At 49.3% G+C, this 18,917-nt stretch overlaps 1 protein-coding gene across 2 annotated transcripts; it reads right to left on the reverse strand.

The window, feature by feature from the left end:
- Positions 1 to 200: 200 nt before the first annotated feature.
- On the reverse strand, positions 201 to 6,507 carry Men1 (menin 1). 2 transcript variants are annotated; one of them, XM_059262281.1, is made up of 10 exons: positions 6,415 to 6,507; positions 5,591 to 6,051; positions 4,513 to 4,721; positions 4,216 to 4,344; positions 3,655 to 3,695; positions 3,485 to 3,572; positions 2,630 to 2,766; positions 2,119 to 2,254; positions 1,606 to 1,770; positions 201 to 1,423 (listed from the first exon to the last, which is right to left on the reverse strand). In XM_059262281.1, exons 2-10 carry the CDS (start codon positions 6,033 to 6,035, stop codon positions 941 to 943), a joined length of 1,833 nt encoding a protein of 610 aa, XP_059118264.1. In that variant the 5' UTR covers positions 6,036 to 6,051; positions 6,415 to 6,507; the 3' UTR covers positions 201 to 940. The 2 variants fall into 2 exon arrangements, with proteins under 2 accessions (XP_059118264.1, XP_059118259.1); XM_059262276.1 differs by having other exon boundaries at positions 6,427 to 6,498.
- Between the last annotated feature and the right edge of the window lie 12,410 nt (positions 6,508 to 18,917).

The raw sequence follows: 18,917 nt of genomic DNA on the forward strand, positions 1-18,917 counted from the left end.
GCCTGGCCAGGAGGAGGCGCCCTGGCTGCGCGGGGAAGTCCCCTAGCTAGGGGCGGAGCTTAGGTTCTTCCCCACCCGGATTCTCGACGCGCTACAGGTGCGGGGCATGAAGTTCAAAATCCAAAGGCAGAGCAGCAAAGCGGACGTCCACTCCCCGCCCCATCCTCGACTTCCCAGATGAAACACGGACACATTTTTTTTTTTAACAAAATGTATTTATCTTCCTTGAACTAAAAAATAAATCTATGTACAAAACAGGAAGAGGCTGGCCCTCCCCCACCCCGTGCAGATTTCCTCCCGGGACCTCGGGGAGGTTCCCAGAGGGTTGGAAGAGGTCCTGCTCTGTTCTGGGGCCAGTTTGGTCAGGAAGGGGGCGAGGCTCAGTATTCACAGACAAGAGTCGAAGCTTCGTGTCCTGGACTCTAGGGTTAGGTAGGCGAGGAAGCGAAGATTTCCAAATTCAGGCAGCAACAAGTTCTTTAGGGTTGGAGACTGGATTCCCCAATGATGGAACTCTAAAGTGCGGAAATCTACCCCTAGGGACTGAATGGAGTCCTTGGTTCTCGGGTTTCCAGGTAGCATCAGTGTTCCTGGGCTAAGGTCAACCTCAGCCCCCAAGTGGGAGGACTGCCAAACTGCTCAGGCTTGACTAAGGTCCCTTCCTATCGCGGTCCATTGAATTTCGGGGGTTGGACCTTTCAAGATTGGTTACATGGACCTACAATGAGGTTCCAATTGGCCGGCTGGTGGGAGATGAAACCTAAATTCTAAGAACCGAGCCACAGCCTAGAGGAGCTAACTGAAGGTTCCCAGTCACTGCAGGACAGCTCTGGGCCCCCTCGGACTGTGGGTAGAGTCTGGGCTTGAATTAGGGAATTAGGGTGAAGCCTGCGGAGAGTGAGGACAGGGCCTGGGGCCTGGTCAGGGAATCCCCAACAGTTCAGAGACCCTTTCGCTGCCGCTTAAGGAAAGACAGTGTGTAGTCGCTGGGTGTGGACACTTTCTGTTTCTTCATCTGCACTTGCGACTGCGCCGTGAGTTGCAGCTTGATGGCGCTCGAGTTAATCTTGGTGGCCACCAGTAGCTCCTTCATGCCTTTCATCTTCTCGCTCTGGAAAGTGAGCACTGGGCCCTCCGGGGGTGGCGATGCTGCCGGTGCTGGAGCCTGAGCAGCACTGCTGACTTCGGGGCCACGGGCACTACCTGGGACAATCCCTGGCGTTTTCCGAGGTGGTCCTGACCCTGTACTTTGCCCAGAGCCCGGGCCCTTGTCCAGTGCAGGCTTCTTGGGTGGGGGTGGCTCCTCAGGTTTGGACTCCCGGCGAGGACCACGCCGACGGCCTTCTCGGGCTTCATCCCCCCACGGTTCTTCAGCCTCTGCTGCCTCTGCTTCGCGGCTAACTATGTGCACTTTCTGCCGCACCTGAGCAAGAGTGCAGGCCAAGGGAAAGGTGGGTCACCAGGAGAACCCTGGCTCGGCCCTGGCCACCCCTCTAGGAGTCTCCTTTTGTCTGTACTCACACAGACAGGCACGGGCAATGATCTCACTCCCCTACTGGCTACTGTCCCCACCTGCAGTTCCCGCCCCCTGCACAGGGACCTCACCTGTCCCTCGAAACGGCCCAGGGACTGCACGAGGAAAGTGGCCCAGCCTACATGCAGCACTGGTGTGGGGCTGCCCTCCTCCCATTTGCAGATGCCATCATAGAATCGCAGCAGGTGGGCAAAGCACTCTGGGTCCTGGAGGGCAGAGCCTTGGCTCTGGGTGCCCTGAACAAGAGGGAAGACAGAGAAGAGGTCAGCCCTGGCTCTATCTGGGCAAAGCCCTGGTTTCAGTTAAGGCAAATGCAGGCCAGGACCTCCTTCCTTTTATAAAGCCCACCCTTGGTATGCATGTGAGGAGAGAAGTACACCTTTCCTCACCTACAGCCCAGTTCAGGTGAGGACCTGGCCATGAAAGAGATGGGCATCAACCTCAAGACTTTAGTTCTACAACACCCTCAAGTCCCTTAAACCCAGCCCAAGCTATCAGCTCCAGCCAAAGAGACTCCCCAGTCCTGTCCATGCGGTCCAGTATGCCTAGGAAGGAGGGTGGACCGATGGAGTCCTGCCCTTCACCTGGGCTTGCTCCCCTGGCCGCTCCTCGCCTGCTTCTAGCAGGCTGGCTGCTTCCTTCAGCAGATTGGGAATGACGTCATTGGCCACTTCAAAGAATTCCTTGTAGATCTCCTCATCCTCCCGGCAGTAGTTGTAGCTGTGAGAACACACAGGATTCAGGTTGACAGTGCCCCCACAATGGGACATCCCACTGACGGTCATCCAGATGACGGTGACCGTGTTAGCTCAAGGCAAGATGAAGGAGTGGGACGTAGGGGCTGGACTAGAAATTGGGCAGAGACAGGGGCACCATAGATAAGACAACTGACTACAGAGCAGAAGAAACTGGGCAGAGAAAGGAGGGAAGCAAGGAGGGAAGCAAGGGCATAAGCCTCTTCGTGGGTAAGGGTAGCCTTGGCTGTGTGTGGCTGATCAGACAGGGGACAAGACTTGGGACAAGGTCTCACTCCTGGATGACTAATTGGAAAGTGACAGAAGGCCAGGCTGGAGGCCCTGGCAGGGGAATCCTCACTCTTGGATAACAGTGGCAGTGTCGGCCCAGGCCTGCAGAGCTTCGCGGACATTGCGGTTGCGACAGTGGTAGCCAGCCAGGTACATGTAGGGATAGATGTGCTCATCCTGGTAGTAGGTCTTGGCTGAGGCAATTCCCTGGAGGGTGGAGCAGAGGAACCTCAGGGAGGTGGCCCCCAGCTAGCTCCCTGGGCTAGCACAAATGCCTCATCAGTGATCCGCTACCAAAGAGGACCCCAAAGAGTCCTCCCTGACTCCAATCCTGGCTTCATTCCCTACTGACCCCTCCTGGTGCTCCCCACTTTCTCCCACCTCCATCCCAGGCCCGAACCTACAGACAATAGCAGTGGTGACCCCATAAAACAAGGCCTAGAGAGGGGCAGGGCAGCACTCAGACTCAGGGCAGGTCTCTTCCCCACACGTTCCTCTACAAAGACTTCCAAGCCCAACCACCCTCCTACCACACTGCGCAAGCTGACACCTCTCTCCACAGTGCTACCACAAGCTACGCCAGGACAGTGAGGGAGGCTGAAAACTGAGGGCTTGTGGGACAAATCCAGGCTCCGCCAATCCTAGGCTGGAGGGCACTTCTAAAACCCACAACTATCCTCACTATACATGTGCCTGATACAAAGTAGGGCAGGAAATACCCTCCAGCACACAGTTCTTCTTCTTCTTCTTCTTTTTTTTTTTTCCGTTTTTGGAGACAGGGTTTCTCTGTGTACCTTTGTGCCTTTCCTCGAACTCACAGAGATCCGCCTGCCTCTGCCTCCCGAGTGCTGGGATTAAAGGTGGTGCATTTTTCACCTCCTCCCAATCCCCAGAAAAGAGTTGCTGTTTTCTGAGATGCCCTCACCTTGTGATAAAGCGTAAGTGGGTCTGGCCGACCAGGGGTGGGCTCCAGCTCCTCCAGATCCGCCAAGTTCCCTAGTGCCATGGGGTACCTAGGAAGAGATAATAAACCCAGGCTGTCACCCAGTCCCCTGGCTCCCCCAAGGTCTAGTCTGACCATATCCCTCTACTGACCTTTCCAGATGTCCTAGGTCATACAGCAGCCAAAGCAGCTTCTAGAGCCAAAGGGAAAGAGGTGTGAGTGAGGAGAAGGGAGCCATCTATCAGGTACAGTGGTGTCCAGAAGCAACAGGGCCCTTCCACCAGAGAAGAGCCAGAATTCAAGACTCAGTCCTTTCATAACGCAAAACCTTTCATGTCTCAACTCCATTCTCCCTTGAGCATTGAGAAAGGCCAGTCCATTTCACAGAAGGGGGAGGGGGGCCTGGGCAGAGGTGAGCACTGAGAAAGGCCAGTCCATCTCACAGAAGGGGAAGGGGATCCTGGGCAGAGATGAGCACTGAGAAAGGCCAGTCCATCTCACAGAAGGGGAAGGGGAGCCTGGGCAGAGGTGAGCACTGAGAAAGGCCAGTCCATCTCACAGAAGGGGAAGGGGAGCCTGGGCAGAGGTGAGCACTGAGAAAGGCCAGTCCATTTTACAGAAGGGGAAGGGGAGCCTGGGCAGAGGTGAGCACTGAGAAAGGCCAGTCCATCTCACAGAAGGGGAGGGGGCCTGGGCAGAGGCAGTTTGCTCACCTGCTGCAGCTGCAGCAGCTCCAAGGAGTCAGTGTGAAGATCAATGGAAGGGTTGATGGCACACACCATGAACGCCACCTCCATCTTGCGGTCGCAACGCATGTATGATCCTTTTAGGTACAGCCAGCTCTTGGAAAGGCACAAAAGTAGACATCTCAGGATGTCGTACCCTGAGCCTGTTCTATGGAATGGCAACTTGAACCTGCCTTCCCCCTTGATACACACACACACAGATGGTTGATGGGATGAGAGGAGCATGGCCAGGGAAGAAGGGGAGAGATTGGGGGGATACAGTACCCGCTCAGCCACGCCAGCATTGACCGTCTGGCCCCTCCGGTCTTCATTGCCTTTGCCATGCCAGGTGACCTCAGCCGTCTGCTCCCCGTTGGGCCCAAACACCACCCAAGCATGGTCCTCAGACAGGGCCAGATGGACATCTCGGAGACCCAAGGCCTGGCAGGCTCCCACCACTGCAAAGGCCACGCCCGAGCTGTCCAGTTTAGTGCCTGTAGAGGAGGGCAGTAGTGAGAGCTGTGGCCTGGAAGAAGGGGGCCATGCCCCCCTCAACACCTCTCAAGCCTGTGTCCAAGCCTCACATGCCCCTACCCATCATACTCCCCCTTCTCTTCCATGCTCAGGACCTCTCCCATTAACCCAACCCCAGCAGGAGACCTTCCTGGATCTCAGCTCCACCCAGCCACAAACTGTCCCTCTCTTTTTACATCACGTACTTCTGTTAACATAATGATTTAACCCAGTGTCTTACTGTCTGCCTATTAAGACTGTAACAGGGAGGACAAACCCATGACTCTACGAACCCCCTACTCACCCACACCCTGGGCCCAGCCTTGACTAATATCTCTACACTTTTTTTCTGCTAAGCTCAGAAATAGCATCCGATTCTTGCTCAATACCATGCATCAGGAGCTGAAGCACTTTGCAAGTCCTAAGCCTTCTTGAGCTCAAGTCTGTGTTTCCTTTCAAAATATTTTCATAGGCATCATCTCACTTAATTGTTTCAAATGTATCCATCCCTTTGTCCTACTTCCCCAATCTGCTGTCACCCTCTTTCCCCATATGTTGGGCCACCAGATTCCTGTGGCTCATCAATGGCAGGGTTGGGGCTGCTGAAGGAGTAGAGGGTAAGATCTGGTACCAAACGATCAGGTTCCAGTTCCAGCCCCTGTCATTCGGACATTGGAACATCATTTCCCCTCTTCGGGAGTCTATCTCCACAGCTGCAAAGGAGAAATAATACCTGCCCCACTATACAAGGTTTACAGGTCTCATATGGGCTGTAAACCATATTGTTCAGACAACCAGAAGAGGTAAGCCAACATTCGTTTACTCCCCTGACCACCTGTCTGACTCCAACCTGTGATGAAGCTGAAGAGGGACTGGATGTGGGCACGGTCCTTGAAGTAGGAGCGGCTGAGGCTGTTCCATATGACATCGGAGACCTTTTTTACCAGTTCGCGACTGGAAACGCCCCCCTCTCGAGGGTAGAGGGAGAGGTCGACAGCGCCGCGGATCTGGGCGGTGAATCGGGCATAGAGGGCAGCAATGATGGATAGGTCGGCCACCGGGAAGTAGGTGAGGCCGCCAGGAGGGTCGGGTGCAGGGCTGGGCTGGAAGGTGAGCTCGGGCACGTTGGTGGGGATGACACGGTTGACAGCCAGGAAATGCTCCACGAATCCCAAGACCAAAGAGAGGAGCACCAGGTCAGGCTCCTCTCGGCCCAGCTCCGCAGCGAACAGGCGCACCACGTCGTCGATAGAGCGCAGAGGGAACAGTGTCTTCTGGGCGGCCTTCAGCCCCATGGCGGCGGGCGGTGGCCTGCGGGCGAGCCGAGGGAGGGAGGGTCGGGCTCGGCGGGAGAGCCCCCTCCCAGGCTCAGCTAAGGCTCTACCCTCCGCCACAATTCTGCTTCGCCAGCCGCTTCGTCCTGCGCTCACGGGCGGCGGCTCGGTCGCTGAGACCCTTCAACCAAGGCTGCGGGGCCTTCTTGTTCCTTACAATCCCGGGACCCCCAGCTCCGATGAGGCTGCGTCCCAGAGACCTCTCTGGGGACCCTCAAAGGTCACCCCTCCCGGTCCCTATGACCTCTACCCGGCCCTCTGGAGCCTGTCCAGAAGGCAAACCCAAACCAGCCTCCCGCAAGTCCCAAGGAGAGTCCTGGCCTCGGTCCCCCGAGCCCACCTCCGCGCTTACATCCCACACAAGGCACCGCGGGGCCCGCCGCCTGATGCCTGCTGGGAAATGAAGTCCCGCGCCTCCTCTGGCCGCAGCGCCTGCCGGGAAAGAGGAGTCCTTACACGCCCCGCCCCCGCCAAGTCTGGAAAAGATAAGATAGTCAAGCCCGCAGTGGCTTATGGGAGAGGTAGTCTCACTGCTCCAGTGCGGGTAGGCTGAGAAAACGCGCTACCTTCCTGAACTCCTCAGCTATTGGTCACTTTATGGTCACGCAACCCAGAGGTTCCGCAGTGCCAACTGGGAGATTGTAGTCCTGAGTCTAAAGGCTCTAAGGCTACGGTGGCGCTGCTGCCGTGTATATTATGGCCAGTTTGCAAGATGTGAGGGAAACTTGTGCTTTAAAATACTACAAGGGTGCTGGAGACCTGGCTAGGTTGCTCTTGCAAAGGACCTCGGTTCAAGTACCAGTACCCACACTGTGGCTCACCATCTGTAACTGCAGCTCCAGAGAATCCATGCCCTCCTCTGACCCCGCCAGCGCCGACATGGTGCACAAACATAAAAACATGCAGACAAAACATTGACACTAAAAAGACTGCACAGTTGGACACACCAAGACAGAGACAGAAGGATCTTGGTGAGTTCAAGGCCAGTCTGGTCTTTATGCTAGCCAGGTATGATGCAATACCAGCCCTTGGGAATTGGAGGCCAGAAAATCTGGGTGTACTGCAGAGATCATTCAGAGTTAAGAGCTTTGGCTGCTCTTGTAGAGGACTCTGGATTCTCAGCAGGAACATGTCAGCCCGCAATTAGGTCTTTAACTCGGTTCTAGGGATCCAATGTTTTCTGTTGACCTCTGCAGGCTTCAGGCAGGCACCTTTGCACACACATATGTGAAATAAAATTTAGAGGAGGAGGAAAGGAGTTCAAGGTCAGTCTTACTTTAGACAGGATCTTGCTTTTTAGACGGCCTCAGCCTCCACTGTGCTGGTGTTATAGGTGTACACTACCTGTTTACATGGCACAAACTCCTCACCTTCATGACCTCATCTTAACTAATGACATCTGCAGTGACTGTTTCCAAAATGAAGTCTCTGTCTGAGACTAAGACCAGTATATGGGGCTGAGGAAATGGTTTAGCAGGTAAGAGCACTTTGCTGTACAGCTTGAGGACCTGAGTTCATCCCCCAGAATTCACTTACATATCTGGAATCCTAGCACTGTGGGGCAGGATCGGGGAATGGGGGGTGAGGGTGGGGGTTACAGACAGGAGGATCCATGGGGCTTCCTGCCTGCCAACCTAGCTTCAGGTTCAGTAGGAAAGCCTGTGTGAAGGGGACAGGAGAGAGTGCCAGAGCAGGGTGCTTGGTACGTTTCTGCTTTCTGAATCTGAACAGGTCCTTGCACGGGCGCAAAGACATCACATGTCCACAGAGACACAAACTTTGTTTTGTTTTGTTTTTTGAGACAGCATTTCTCTGTGTAACAGCCCTGGCTGTCCTGGAACTCACTCTGTAGACCAGGCTAGCCTCGAACTCACAGAGATCCACCTGCCTCCCGAGTGCTGGGATTAAAGGCGTGCGCCACCACTGTCGGCTTATTTTATCATTTCTAATCTGTGTGTGTGTGTGTGTGTGTGTGTGTGTGTGTAAGTATGTGCACATGAGTAGAGTGCTGCATGAGCCATAGGCCACCAGATCCCCTGAGCTGGGGTTACAAGCAGCTCTGAGTCTCCCATGGGTGCTGGGAATTGAAGTTGGGTCTTTTTTTTTTTTCTTTTAAAGATTTATTTATTTATTATGTATACAGTGTTCTGCCTGCACATTTGTTTGTAGGCCAGAAGAGGGCGCCAGGTCTCATTACAGATGGTTGTGGGCCACCATGTGGTTGCTGGGAATTGAACTCAGGACCTGAACTCAGGACCTCTGGAAGAACAGCCAGTGCTCTTAACTGCTGAGCCATCTCACCAGCCCCCGAAGTTGGGTCTTTTAAACAACCATACTCTTAATGACTGAGCTATCTCTCTAGCCCCTTAGTTAGCTTTTTGAGACAAGGTTTCACTAACTTTAGTAGGACTAATCCTCTGACCTCTGACCTCAAACTTGCTAGGTACTTGAAGATGTCCTTGAACTCCTGATCCTCCAGCCTTTACCTAGAATTTGCCACCACAGCCAGTCTTAGAATAACTCCACATTACCACAGAAGGTCATTTAGCTGTTCTGTCTGACAGATTCAGTAAACCAGTCACATCGGAGTCCTGGAAATAACAAGGGTTGAGCACAGGCTTTCCCACACTGCGTTTGTCTGTCTTCTGTAGTGGGCGCCTGTGGTCTCCTCTACAACGTTAACACTAGGTGGCGCTCTGAACCCAGGTTTGTATTGATTCTGCTGTGGACTTCAAGTCCAAATACCCTTAGTGGCAGGGAGTTGGTAGTTTGGGGCAGTATAACTGCTTGTGAGTGGCCCGTGCTCTTGAAAGTTACTTCATACAGCTTTTTTATTTTCGTGGTACCTCCTAGGCTGTCGACTAGGATGAAGCTAAATACCTCCTTCCCAGGCACTAGATGTCAGAAATTCATTGAAGCAGATGATAAATGCAAACTTTGTACTTTCTATGAGAGGCTTATGGGGTCAAAAGTAGCTGCTGATGCTCTGGGTGATGAGTGGAAGGGTTTTGCATTCGAATTAGTGGTGAGAATGATAAACAAGATTTTCCCATGAAGCAAGATGTCTTAACTGGGCAGTGGTGGCGCACGCCTTTAATCCCAGAACTCAAGAGGCAGAGGCAGGTGGATCTCTGTGAGTTTGAGGCCAGCCTGGTCTGCAGAGTGAGATCCAGGGCAGGCTCCAAAGCTACACAGAGAAACTCAGTCTCAAAACAAACAAACAAACAAACAAATAACTACATGTCTTAACCCAACAGCCTATTGTTGATGTTGAGTAAGGGTGTTGCTGTTACCGACCAAGGGGAACCGGAAGAGGAAGTCAGGTGCATAGGGGATGCCAGTCTGACTGTTCTCAAACTGGTTCTTGTTTTGTTTTTTGTTTTTTGTTTTTTTAAAGAGAGAAAGATGGCCGGGCGGTGGTGGCGCACGCCTTTAGTCCCAGCACTCGGGAGGCAGAGCCAGGCGGATCTCTGTGAGTTCGAGGCCAGCCTGGACTACCAAGTGAGTTCCAGGAAAGACGCAAAGCTACACAGAGAAACCCTGTCTCGAAAAACCAAAAAAAAAAAAAAAGACAGAGAAAGATATTTCTGGACCAACAGATACTGTGCCTCGGTGGTGGTTGGAGCTCAAAGGAGCTAGCAGAGTCCACAACCTTTCACTCTTTCTGAAGAAGAAGACATCCCCAGATGTTTTCAGAAAGCCCTTAAACAGAGAAGATAAGAAGCCTAGGACCAAAACACCCATGATTCAGCATCTTGTTACTCAACATTGTTCTGAGGAAACAGTGCACTAAGAAAATGAGCAGGGGCTGGGGAGATGGCTCAGGAGTTAAGAGCACTGACTGCTCTTTCCAGAGGACCTGGGTTCAATTCCCAGCCCCTGCATAGCAGTTCACGACTGTCTGTAACTCCAGTTCCAGGGGCTCTGACACCTTCACACCAATGTAATTTAAATGAATATTTTTAAAAACAGAAAAGGGCTGTAAATATGCTCAACTTTTGGCCAAGAGTCTGAAAGAAGCCAAAGAAAAACGCCAGAAACAGATGTAGGCTGTCCTCGCTGAGAGTGTCTACTTCTAAATCTTAGTCCAGTCAAAAATAAGTCTTTAAGACTAATAAATAAAGCCAGGCATGGTGGCTCGAATCTTTAATCCCAGCACTTGGGAGGCAGAGACAAGCAGATCTCAGCAAGTTCGAGGCAAGCCTGGTCTACAAAACAAGTTCCAGAATAGCAAAGGTTGAAGGGTTGTTACATAGACAAACCCTGTCTAAAAAAGAAAAGGAACAAATACATGGGCAGAAAGAAAAAAGGAAGGAAGGCAGGCAAGCTATCTAATACATTCGTTTGTTCCACCAAGCTGGACTTATCAGAATCTTTTTTTCTGTCTGTCCAGATCCTCTTTACTTGGGGTGAACACCCAACAACTCCCTCTTGTAAAATAACAATTCAGAGTCACACGGAATTATCTTAATTCCTTCTGAGGGTGGCAGCAGCACCCCTTCCTTAATGACATAACAACATACTACTAGATGGTCCCATGTCTAAAATAATTTATTTTTATTTTGTATGCATTGGTGTTTTGCCCGCATGTATGTCTATGTGAGGGTGTCAAATCTTGGAGTTACAGACAGTTAGGAGCTGCCATGTGGGTGCTGGGATCCTCTGGAAGAGCAGCCAGTGTTCTCAACTGCTGAGCCATCTCTCCAGCTCCGTCTTGAAAATGACTCCTTTATCTGTGCCTTCAAGATACCAGCAGAGTCCCCATGTTTTTCCTGAGGGCCATTCTCGATTCGCCCTACCCTGAGGGGTGAAGGTTATGTTTAAAGGTAATGATAGCCCGGGATGATGGGCTGTCCCAGTATAGGAGCTAAAGCAAAAATGTCTATTTGTGCTAGGCTTACTGTATCCCCTTGTAACTGAAATAAGGTCCCAAGATGAAGTTGGTTTCCAGTAAGCTGTCCCTGTAGTTTCACAACCCCATCGAGCACAAAGGAAGGTCTCGAATCCCCCACATCTGGCAGCCGTGGCTCGGCTTCTACCATCCTTAGGGCAGACATAAAAGTCAGATTGTGCTAACCTACAACGAGCTGTAAGACTAACACAGCCTGGGGCAGTCATTAAGGCAGGGTTATTATCATGGAATGTCCCACAAAGGCTTGTCCAAGTGGTTTTAGGACTGTGAGGAAATTGATGGCAGTTTGGAATCGTTTGACCTCCTGTACCATTTAACTGGTGTTGGTCAATAGTAGGTATATCCCAAGAATCCAATCCTGCAGCCAGCTGACAGAAGTCAGGAGTGAGTGACAGCCACCAGGAATAGGGAGCATGGTTTGCAGTAACCCTCCAGACCTCCTCCCCCGTTACTATGAAAATTCACCAGGTAAGCTTTTTAATAGCCTGGGGGCTTTCCTTGGAGATGCAGGAGAGGGGAAGGGGGAAGAGTAGTAAGCAAACGATGAAGCAGGGGTTGGTTTTCTGAGGCCCGCGACGAACAGGTCCAGCCATTGAGATGTCCGTGGCTCCCTTTATTTTCCAAGCTGGAGGCATTTCTGAAAGAAAAAGAGAGAATTTTTGTCTCAGGATTGTGTCCTGGACATAACAGTTATTTTTTCCTTAATCTAGGGAGGCAATCTGTGTAGAGTAAGGCTTAATCAGTCTTTCTGGTAGCCAACAAGCCCCATTTTCCTTGGAGTCATAAATACATGGAGACCCCTTTCCCCAGATTATAACTGGATCAGGACTGCCCCATTTTTTGGCTATTGGATCTTTCCAAAGGGCCTGCGCATATCCTTGTTTGGTTTCTGGGTGCCAGTGTCACTCAGCCGCAGATTTTCCGAAAGCGTCCAATGTCAGAAAATTTAATACGAATAGGGCGTGAGAAAGCAGAGCTTTGTGGTTTCCCTTAAGGGGAAATAGTGTCTCTTGTGAGCTGAGTTTATTAAGAGTATTTTTTAAAGTTTGGTGAGCTCTCTCCACGATACCCTGGCCTTGAGGGTTATAGAATATTCCAGTGATGTGTTTAATTCCTAATTGTAAACAAAATTGTCTAAATTTGTTACTAGTATATCCCGGACCATTATCAGTTTTTATACATTTCGGCTGACCCAGCACTGTGAAGACATGTAACATATGATTGATAACATCTTTGGTGGCTTCTCCACTATGAGCGGAGGCACAAATAAATCCACTGAAGGTATCTACAGTAACATGTATAAACTTTAATTTGCCAAAAGAAGGAACATGGGTGACATCCATCTGCCATAGTTGTCCAGGTATAAGCCCTCTGGGGTTCACTCCATAACGAGGTTCAGGTAAGAGCATCAGGTAATTTTTGCAGCTTTTTACAATTTCCCTAGCCTGTTCTCTAGTGATTGAGAACCTTAGTCTCAAAGTTTGAGCATTGAGGTGATGAAGGCGGTGTGCCTCATGAGCGGCTGCTACCTGATCATGTTCCAAGTGAGAAATCAAGATAGAACGTGTAGCAGAATCTGCAAGTTCATTTCCCTGAGCTAGGGGTCCAGGTAGGCCTGTGTGGGCACGAATATGGCCAACATAAAAGGGTAGCGACCTCTGTCGGATTAATTTTTGTAATTCAGAAAACATTTGGAAGGTGGGAGTAATGGGTTGGATTATTGGGACCATTTCTAAAGCCTGTAAAGCCCCTACCACATATCTACTGTCTGAATACAAATTAAAGGAGCAATCTTCAAAATTTTTAAAGACAGCAAGGGCAGCATACAGCTCCACCAGCTGAGCTGACTTGAAAGGGGTTGTCATAACGTTCTTTTGGCCATTGAGGACATAAGCAGCTTTACCATTACTTGACCCATCTATGAAAAGCACAGGAGAGTCCAGGTGTAACTCGAACCCTAAAAACAGGAAGGGGTATTGGGTTTGTATCTTCTCTGGAGCTATATGAAATCCTCGGTCCTGAAGTGTGGTAATTATCTTTTGAGCTACATTTTGTGTTTTTTCTTCAGATTTCCCTGCTATTAACAAATCATCCATATAATGTATAATATAGACTTCGGGGTGTTGGACCCTCACTGGATTAACAGACTGAGCTACATACTTTTGACATAGCGTAGGGGAATTGGCCATTCCTTGGGAGTCATTGCTAGGAGCTGGGGAGCTTAGAGTCTCTGTTTGCTATAGTAAGCTTTTTATCAAATAATGTAAATGCCATATTTACCAGATCTTTGACAGGTTTGAGGACCATTATCTATTAAATGTATCTGAGCCAAACAAATCTAGGCCCAGTCTTAAAAATATCTCTAAGTTTGGTAACAATAACCAGGCCAATTTGTTCTCCTATAAATATATTAGTCAAATATACCTCTCAGTTTTTTTTTTATTTAAATAGAACAGTTTATGTTTTAAACTAGTATCTGAATAGCCAGATAACTAGTATTAACTTGTATTCCTTAACACAAAAGACATGCAAACTCAGACATTCAAAACCAAACATACATGTGGCCACATTTTTCATTCATACCTGTAGAGTAGACAGACATTTTTACAACTATGACCCTTTGGAGTCTCAATGTAACAGTAGAATAGCAAGACAAAGAAATCTGAAACATATTTCATTTTTATATATATATATCTCAAGTCATTTTTTATAAAAACATTATTTTTTATCTTAACCAGCAATAATTTGAAACCAAGTCTCTTAAATGATGGCAAGTATTTGTGACCCACTGAACTCAAATGACCAAAACCCATGTAAATTTTTATTTTTCCTGTGGAAACAAAAGCATAATTTTCCCAGTATCTTGAACTAGTAATTTAACATTTCTTTTTAAGCAATACCAGGACAGAGAAGGGTTAACAAGAGAAGCGGCTGGCCGGCAGAGGAGACCTTGAAGTTATCACAGTAAAGGAAGGGAGGGGGAGCAGTGGGCATAGAGCATGTCCTTGGCTGCCAGTGTTCCTGAAAAAAAAAGTTTTTGTTAACTCCTCTGACTAAAGTCTAGTGGAGAAGAAGGGAACTGTCCCATAGCGTCCATCACAGTCAAGTCAACAATGAGAACAGTTAACACATTACAAACAAGACCAAGGGTACACGAAAAAACTTTGCCCCAACGAGACAACCAACAAAGCTCCAAGAACAATGACAGCCTGATGTGCTCTGGGGGAGGGGGAGGTAACCCTCCAGGCTCAATCACACCAAAAACAATCCAGGGGCTTCCACATCCCTGTCAGTCAGACATGCACCCTTTTTTTTTTTTTTTTTTTTTTTTTTTTTTTTTTTTTTTTGGGAGAGAAGGAGAGAGTAAAGTAACAATGATCACAACAAAACATACAAAAAAAAAACCCCACAAAATGGCTCTGACAAATTCCCAGGACAAAATACAAAGTGGCACTTCCTCCCACCGTGGGGGAAGATACCCAAAGATGCTCCTAAACCAAATGGTCACCTCTGAGGTGGCCTTAGGGCTCTGGGACGTCTCCCTTCACCGCCAGGTTCACTGTCCGGACACGTCTGCCCCAGTGAGAGCCTGCAAAGTACAAATCGATCGACCGGTACAAAACAAAAGTAACATGACAGAGAGACACAGACAGGACAGAGAGCGCTCTTACCAGTAGATGTCAATAAACCTCTGGACCCTTGGGTGTCAGGCAGGGGGAGTCTGAGAGAAAATCCTCTGTAAGGGCTAGTAAATGTGGAACAAGCCCGTCTCCCTCTGCTTCCTTTAGAACATCTCTAATCACACCATAAAAGCTAAAAAAGGCATCGGGGACATTTTCCCCATCTTTGAGTATCTTATTAATATCTTTTCCTACTTTATTCCAAGTCAGAGGGTGAATGCCCGTGCCGTTGATAACCAGCCAGGGACATTTCTCCTCCACAAAACAAAAAAAAATTTATTAAATCTTTCTTTTTTACTCTTAATCCCCTCTCCCTGAGACTATCCTGCATCTCTTTTATGAAGAGAGCTTCTTTAGTCAAAACTTTACCCATGGCTTATAGGACGACAAGTCTTACCTCAAGGTAGCCCGCGTCGCACGAGTGATGCTGTCCGGGCGCCTCTACCAAAATATGTGTGTCCGGCCGGACCTTCTTTCGTCTGTCGTCCGATGGGTCGCCGTGCCTCGAGCCCCGCGTTCGGGCGCCACTTGACCCGTCCAGCAGGTCAGGTTATTCGAGGGTCTCGAGGAGGGAACCACCTGAAAGCCAATGGGGGCGAGAGAAGAAGGAGACCAGGCGCATAAAGAAAGACAGAGTCAGTCTGAGTCGTGTCAAGGTCTCGTTTATTGGCAGGATGTTGCAGCTTATAAGTAGGATTTCAGGCAGGGAGGGGGAGCAGGGAGAGTGGAAAAATTTTCTTGAGAAGAAGTCAGGGTGGTCAGGGTAGGGTGTTTCTTTGGTCCCAGGCTTCTGCAGCTGGCCGATTACAGTTTATGCCAAGTGGTTTATCTAAACGTAAATTTGGTGGTTAGGCCAAGGACGCCCTGTTTTTACAAGACTCCACTAAGCAGAAGAACTTAAGACATAACAGTCCTGGGTCAAACAGTCCTGGGTCAGTCTCCAACACTACACAGAGAAACCCTGTCTCGAAAAACCAAAAAAACAAAACAAAAACCTATGTATGCAATGTTCTGCCTGCATGTATGCCTGCAGGCCAGAAGAGGGCACCAGATCTCATTATAGATGGTTTTGAGCCACCATGTGGTAGCTGGGAGTTGAACTCAGGAGCTCAGGGCTGTAGATATGCTCAACTTTTGGAAGAGCAGCCAGTGTTCTTAACCTCTGAGCCATCTCTCCAATCCCAGTCTTTTTTTTTTTTTCTTTTTCTTTTTCTTTTTTAACCACTTATTTATTTAATAAAGGCATGCATGCCACAGTGCACATATGTTGAGGTCAGAGGACAACTTTCAAGACTTAGTTCTCAGGCTGGAAAGATGTCTCAGTGGACCTTGTAGAGGACCCAATTTTGATTCCCAGCACACACATGCTGGCTCAAATCAGTCTGTAACTCTGGTTCCAGGGGATCTAATGTGATCTTCTGACCTCAAAAAGCGCCAGACACACATGCTGGCAGAACACGCAGACATATAAAATAAATAAATCTAAAAAAAAAAATTTCTTGGGGCTGTAGACATGGCTCTATACTTAAGACCATTTGCTGCATTTTCAGAGGATCCAGGTTCAGTTCCCAGCACCCACATGACCACCCACAACCATTTCTAAATCCAGTTCTAGGAGATCCAATGCCAACTTCTAACCTCCAAGAGCACTGAATGTACAGGTACACATGCACACACACAGATAAAACATTCATACACGGAAAATAAAAATAACAAATATTTTTGGAAAGAATTGAGGGAACTTACCAGGCGGTGGTGGCTCACATCTTTAATCCCAGCACTTAGGAGGCAGAGGCAGGCGGATCTCTTTGAATTCGAGGCCAGCCTGGTCTGCAGAGTGAGTTCCAGGACAGCCAGGACAAGCCTGAGGATGTGACTTTGATACCTGGAAACCACCTAAAGGTTGCAGAGGACTAACTCCACAAAGTCATCATCTGACCTCCACACCTACAATCATACATACCGGGCATAGTAAGTGCAATTTTTAAAATGTAACTAATCAAGAACATATAAAAAAATGTAAAAACTTGGAAACGAGAGTAGGATTTGGCTGGCTTTTTCTGGGTGCCAGGGCAGTGGCCATTACTTCAGTTTGATGAGGGATTGCTTTAGGTCTTAACTTCTTAGAGGTCTGGACATGCCTTCAACCTGCCCAGCATCTCCACTTGGACTGTCTGTTCCCCAGTGAACAGAAGAAACGATTCCCTAACAGTCTGACAGCGTTTGTCATTATCACCTCACCCAAGTCTTTCTAGAACCTCTTGGGAAGTAGGGTTTATGTTTTTTGAAACTGTTCAGCTTGTGTGTGTGAGTGTTTTGCCTGCGTGTCTGTGTATGCAGGAGTTGTGCATGCCTTGTGCCCACAGAGATCAGACGAGGGTGACAGATCCCCTCAAACTGGAGTTCCGGATGGTTGTGAGCCACCATTTGGGTGCTAGGGACAGAATCTGGGTCTGACTCTCTAGCCCAAACTACTCAGGCCCTGGAATTCTACAGTGCACCTGCAATCTCCTCCCCACCAGATGGTGGGATCCCACCTTCTTGACCCACATTCCCTCCAGCGCTTACGGCCTGCCCTGGCTCCAGGGTTCAGAACTTAACCTCCTTTCTGTCCAGCTCAGTCTGGGAGTCTGGATGCTGCCCAGTCATGGATACCCTGGCTAAGAACAAGCAAGACACCTGTAAGGCCTCCCCACTTCCACAGATGCTTACCTGTGTGAAGACTGGACTGCAGAGGCCTTAGCAGGCCTTGGATCCACTCCTACACTCTCCACAGACTCTGCCTTCCAAGTTGCCTCCTGCCAACTACAAACCTGAACTCTTGGGGCCTCTGATGCTGGCTGGGTTTGCCCCCAGGAGATGGGAGACAGAAGGATTGGGCGCAGAGTAAAGAGAGAATTCCCTCCAGGCCTCCCTTCCTGCTCAGCCACAGCCAAGGCCATCTCGGGCAGACCACAGCTGTCAGGTAGCACCACTGTGTCTTCCCAAGGACAGTCTGGAGCACTAACGCCCCCCACTCGCTGCTAGGGTCCTGGGGTGCCACCCTCCTTGGAGAGGCTCCCTAACTCCGCCCACACATCTGTAAGGCAGCCTTCATTATCAAAATGTCCTCATTTACCCTATTCGAGCGTGTCATCTGATTCCTTCTTAAAAGTTTTTTTGAAATAAATCTTTTCAAGACTTATTTATGTATTTATTTAGTATCTGTGCATGTGCAATCTCCATGTATGCCTAAAGAGGGAATCAGATCTCCATATTGTTGTGTGATAATTTGATTGTGTTATGACAAATAAAGCTCACTTGGAGTCAGAGGGCCGAGCTAGCCACTAGCTGACCATAGAGGCTTGGAGGACTGTAGACAGAGAGGAGACAGGAAGTAGTAAGGCAGGGCTGAGAGAGGATCTTGGCCTTTTTGGATGGAGGAATGGAAGAGGTAGGAAGCAACTGGCGGCTGCTCCCTGTTCTCTGACCTTTCAGGTTCTTACCCCAATATCTGACTCCTGATTTTTTATTAATAAAGATTAATTAGATTTATGATTCATCTGGCATCCAACTTTTGGGGCACAAATTCATGAAAGAGCTGCTTGCCCTTGGCTTTGCCGCCTCCGGTACCAGCACACAGGAGCTGCACCTGCCAGAAACACTGCACTGCCGGCTGGCTTTCCCTTTTCTTCCCCAGGCCCTCTGAGCAGTCTGGGATTTTCCTGTTGCAGCCCCTCTACAGCCATCTCCACAAGCCCAGACTCTACAGGCCTCTGGGCTCCAAACATTGCTGGTGTTAGCCCCTCACCACTGGCCAGCTCTGCCTTCAGGCAACTCTGTGCTTTCACTTCCTGCCAGTCACACATGCTGCTTTCCATGTTCCCCTGTGTCTGCCTTTCAGATGGCTGGCTCTTTGGCTCCTTTTCCCTGTGGTTTGTGGGCTTTCCCTGGACCCCTTCCTCAGGTTGCTAATGTATGATCAGCGGCAGCTGTCCTCAGCCAGGCTGTGCACAGCCTGTGTTCTCCACCCAGAGGTGCTACACATCAAAAGCTAGCCTTACACTTTACCATCATCATCATCAGATTTGGTGAGATAATTGGGATTTATTAAAGGGGAGGATTAGTTAAAAAAGAGAGAGAGAGTTTTTTCTCACATTAAAAAATGGGAAAAACTATTATGATGGAGGGAGTTAGGTCTCTGTACAGGTCCACAATGGATGGTTTAAAAATGGAACAATTAAATGAGGGGATAATTAACTTAGCTGTGAT

This window comes from Peromyscus eremicus, chromosome 1, assembly GCF_949786415.1.
Source record: "Peromyscus eremicus chromosome 1, PerEre_H2_v1, whole genome shotgun sequence".
In the NCBI taxonomy this organism is placed as follows: Eukaryota; Metazoa; Chordata; class Mammalia; order Rodentia; family Cricetidae; genus Peromyscus; species Peromyscus eremicus.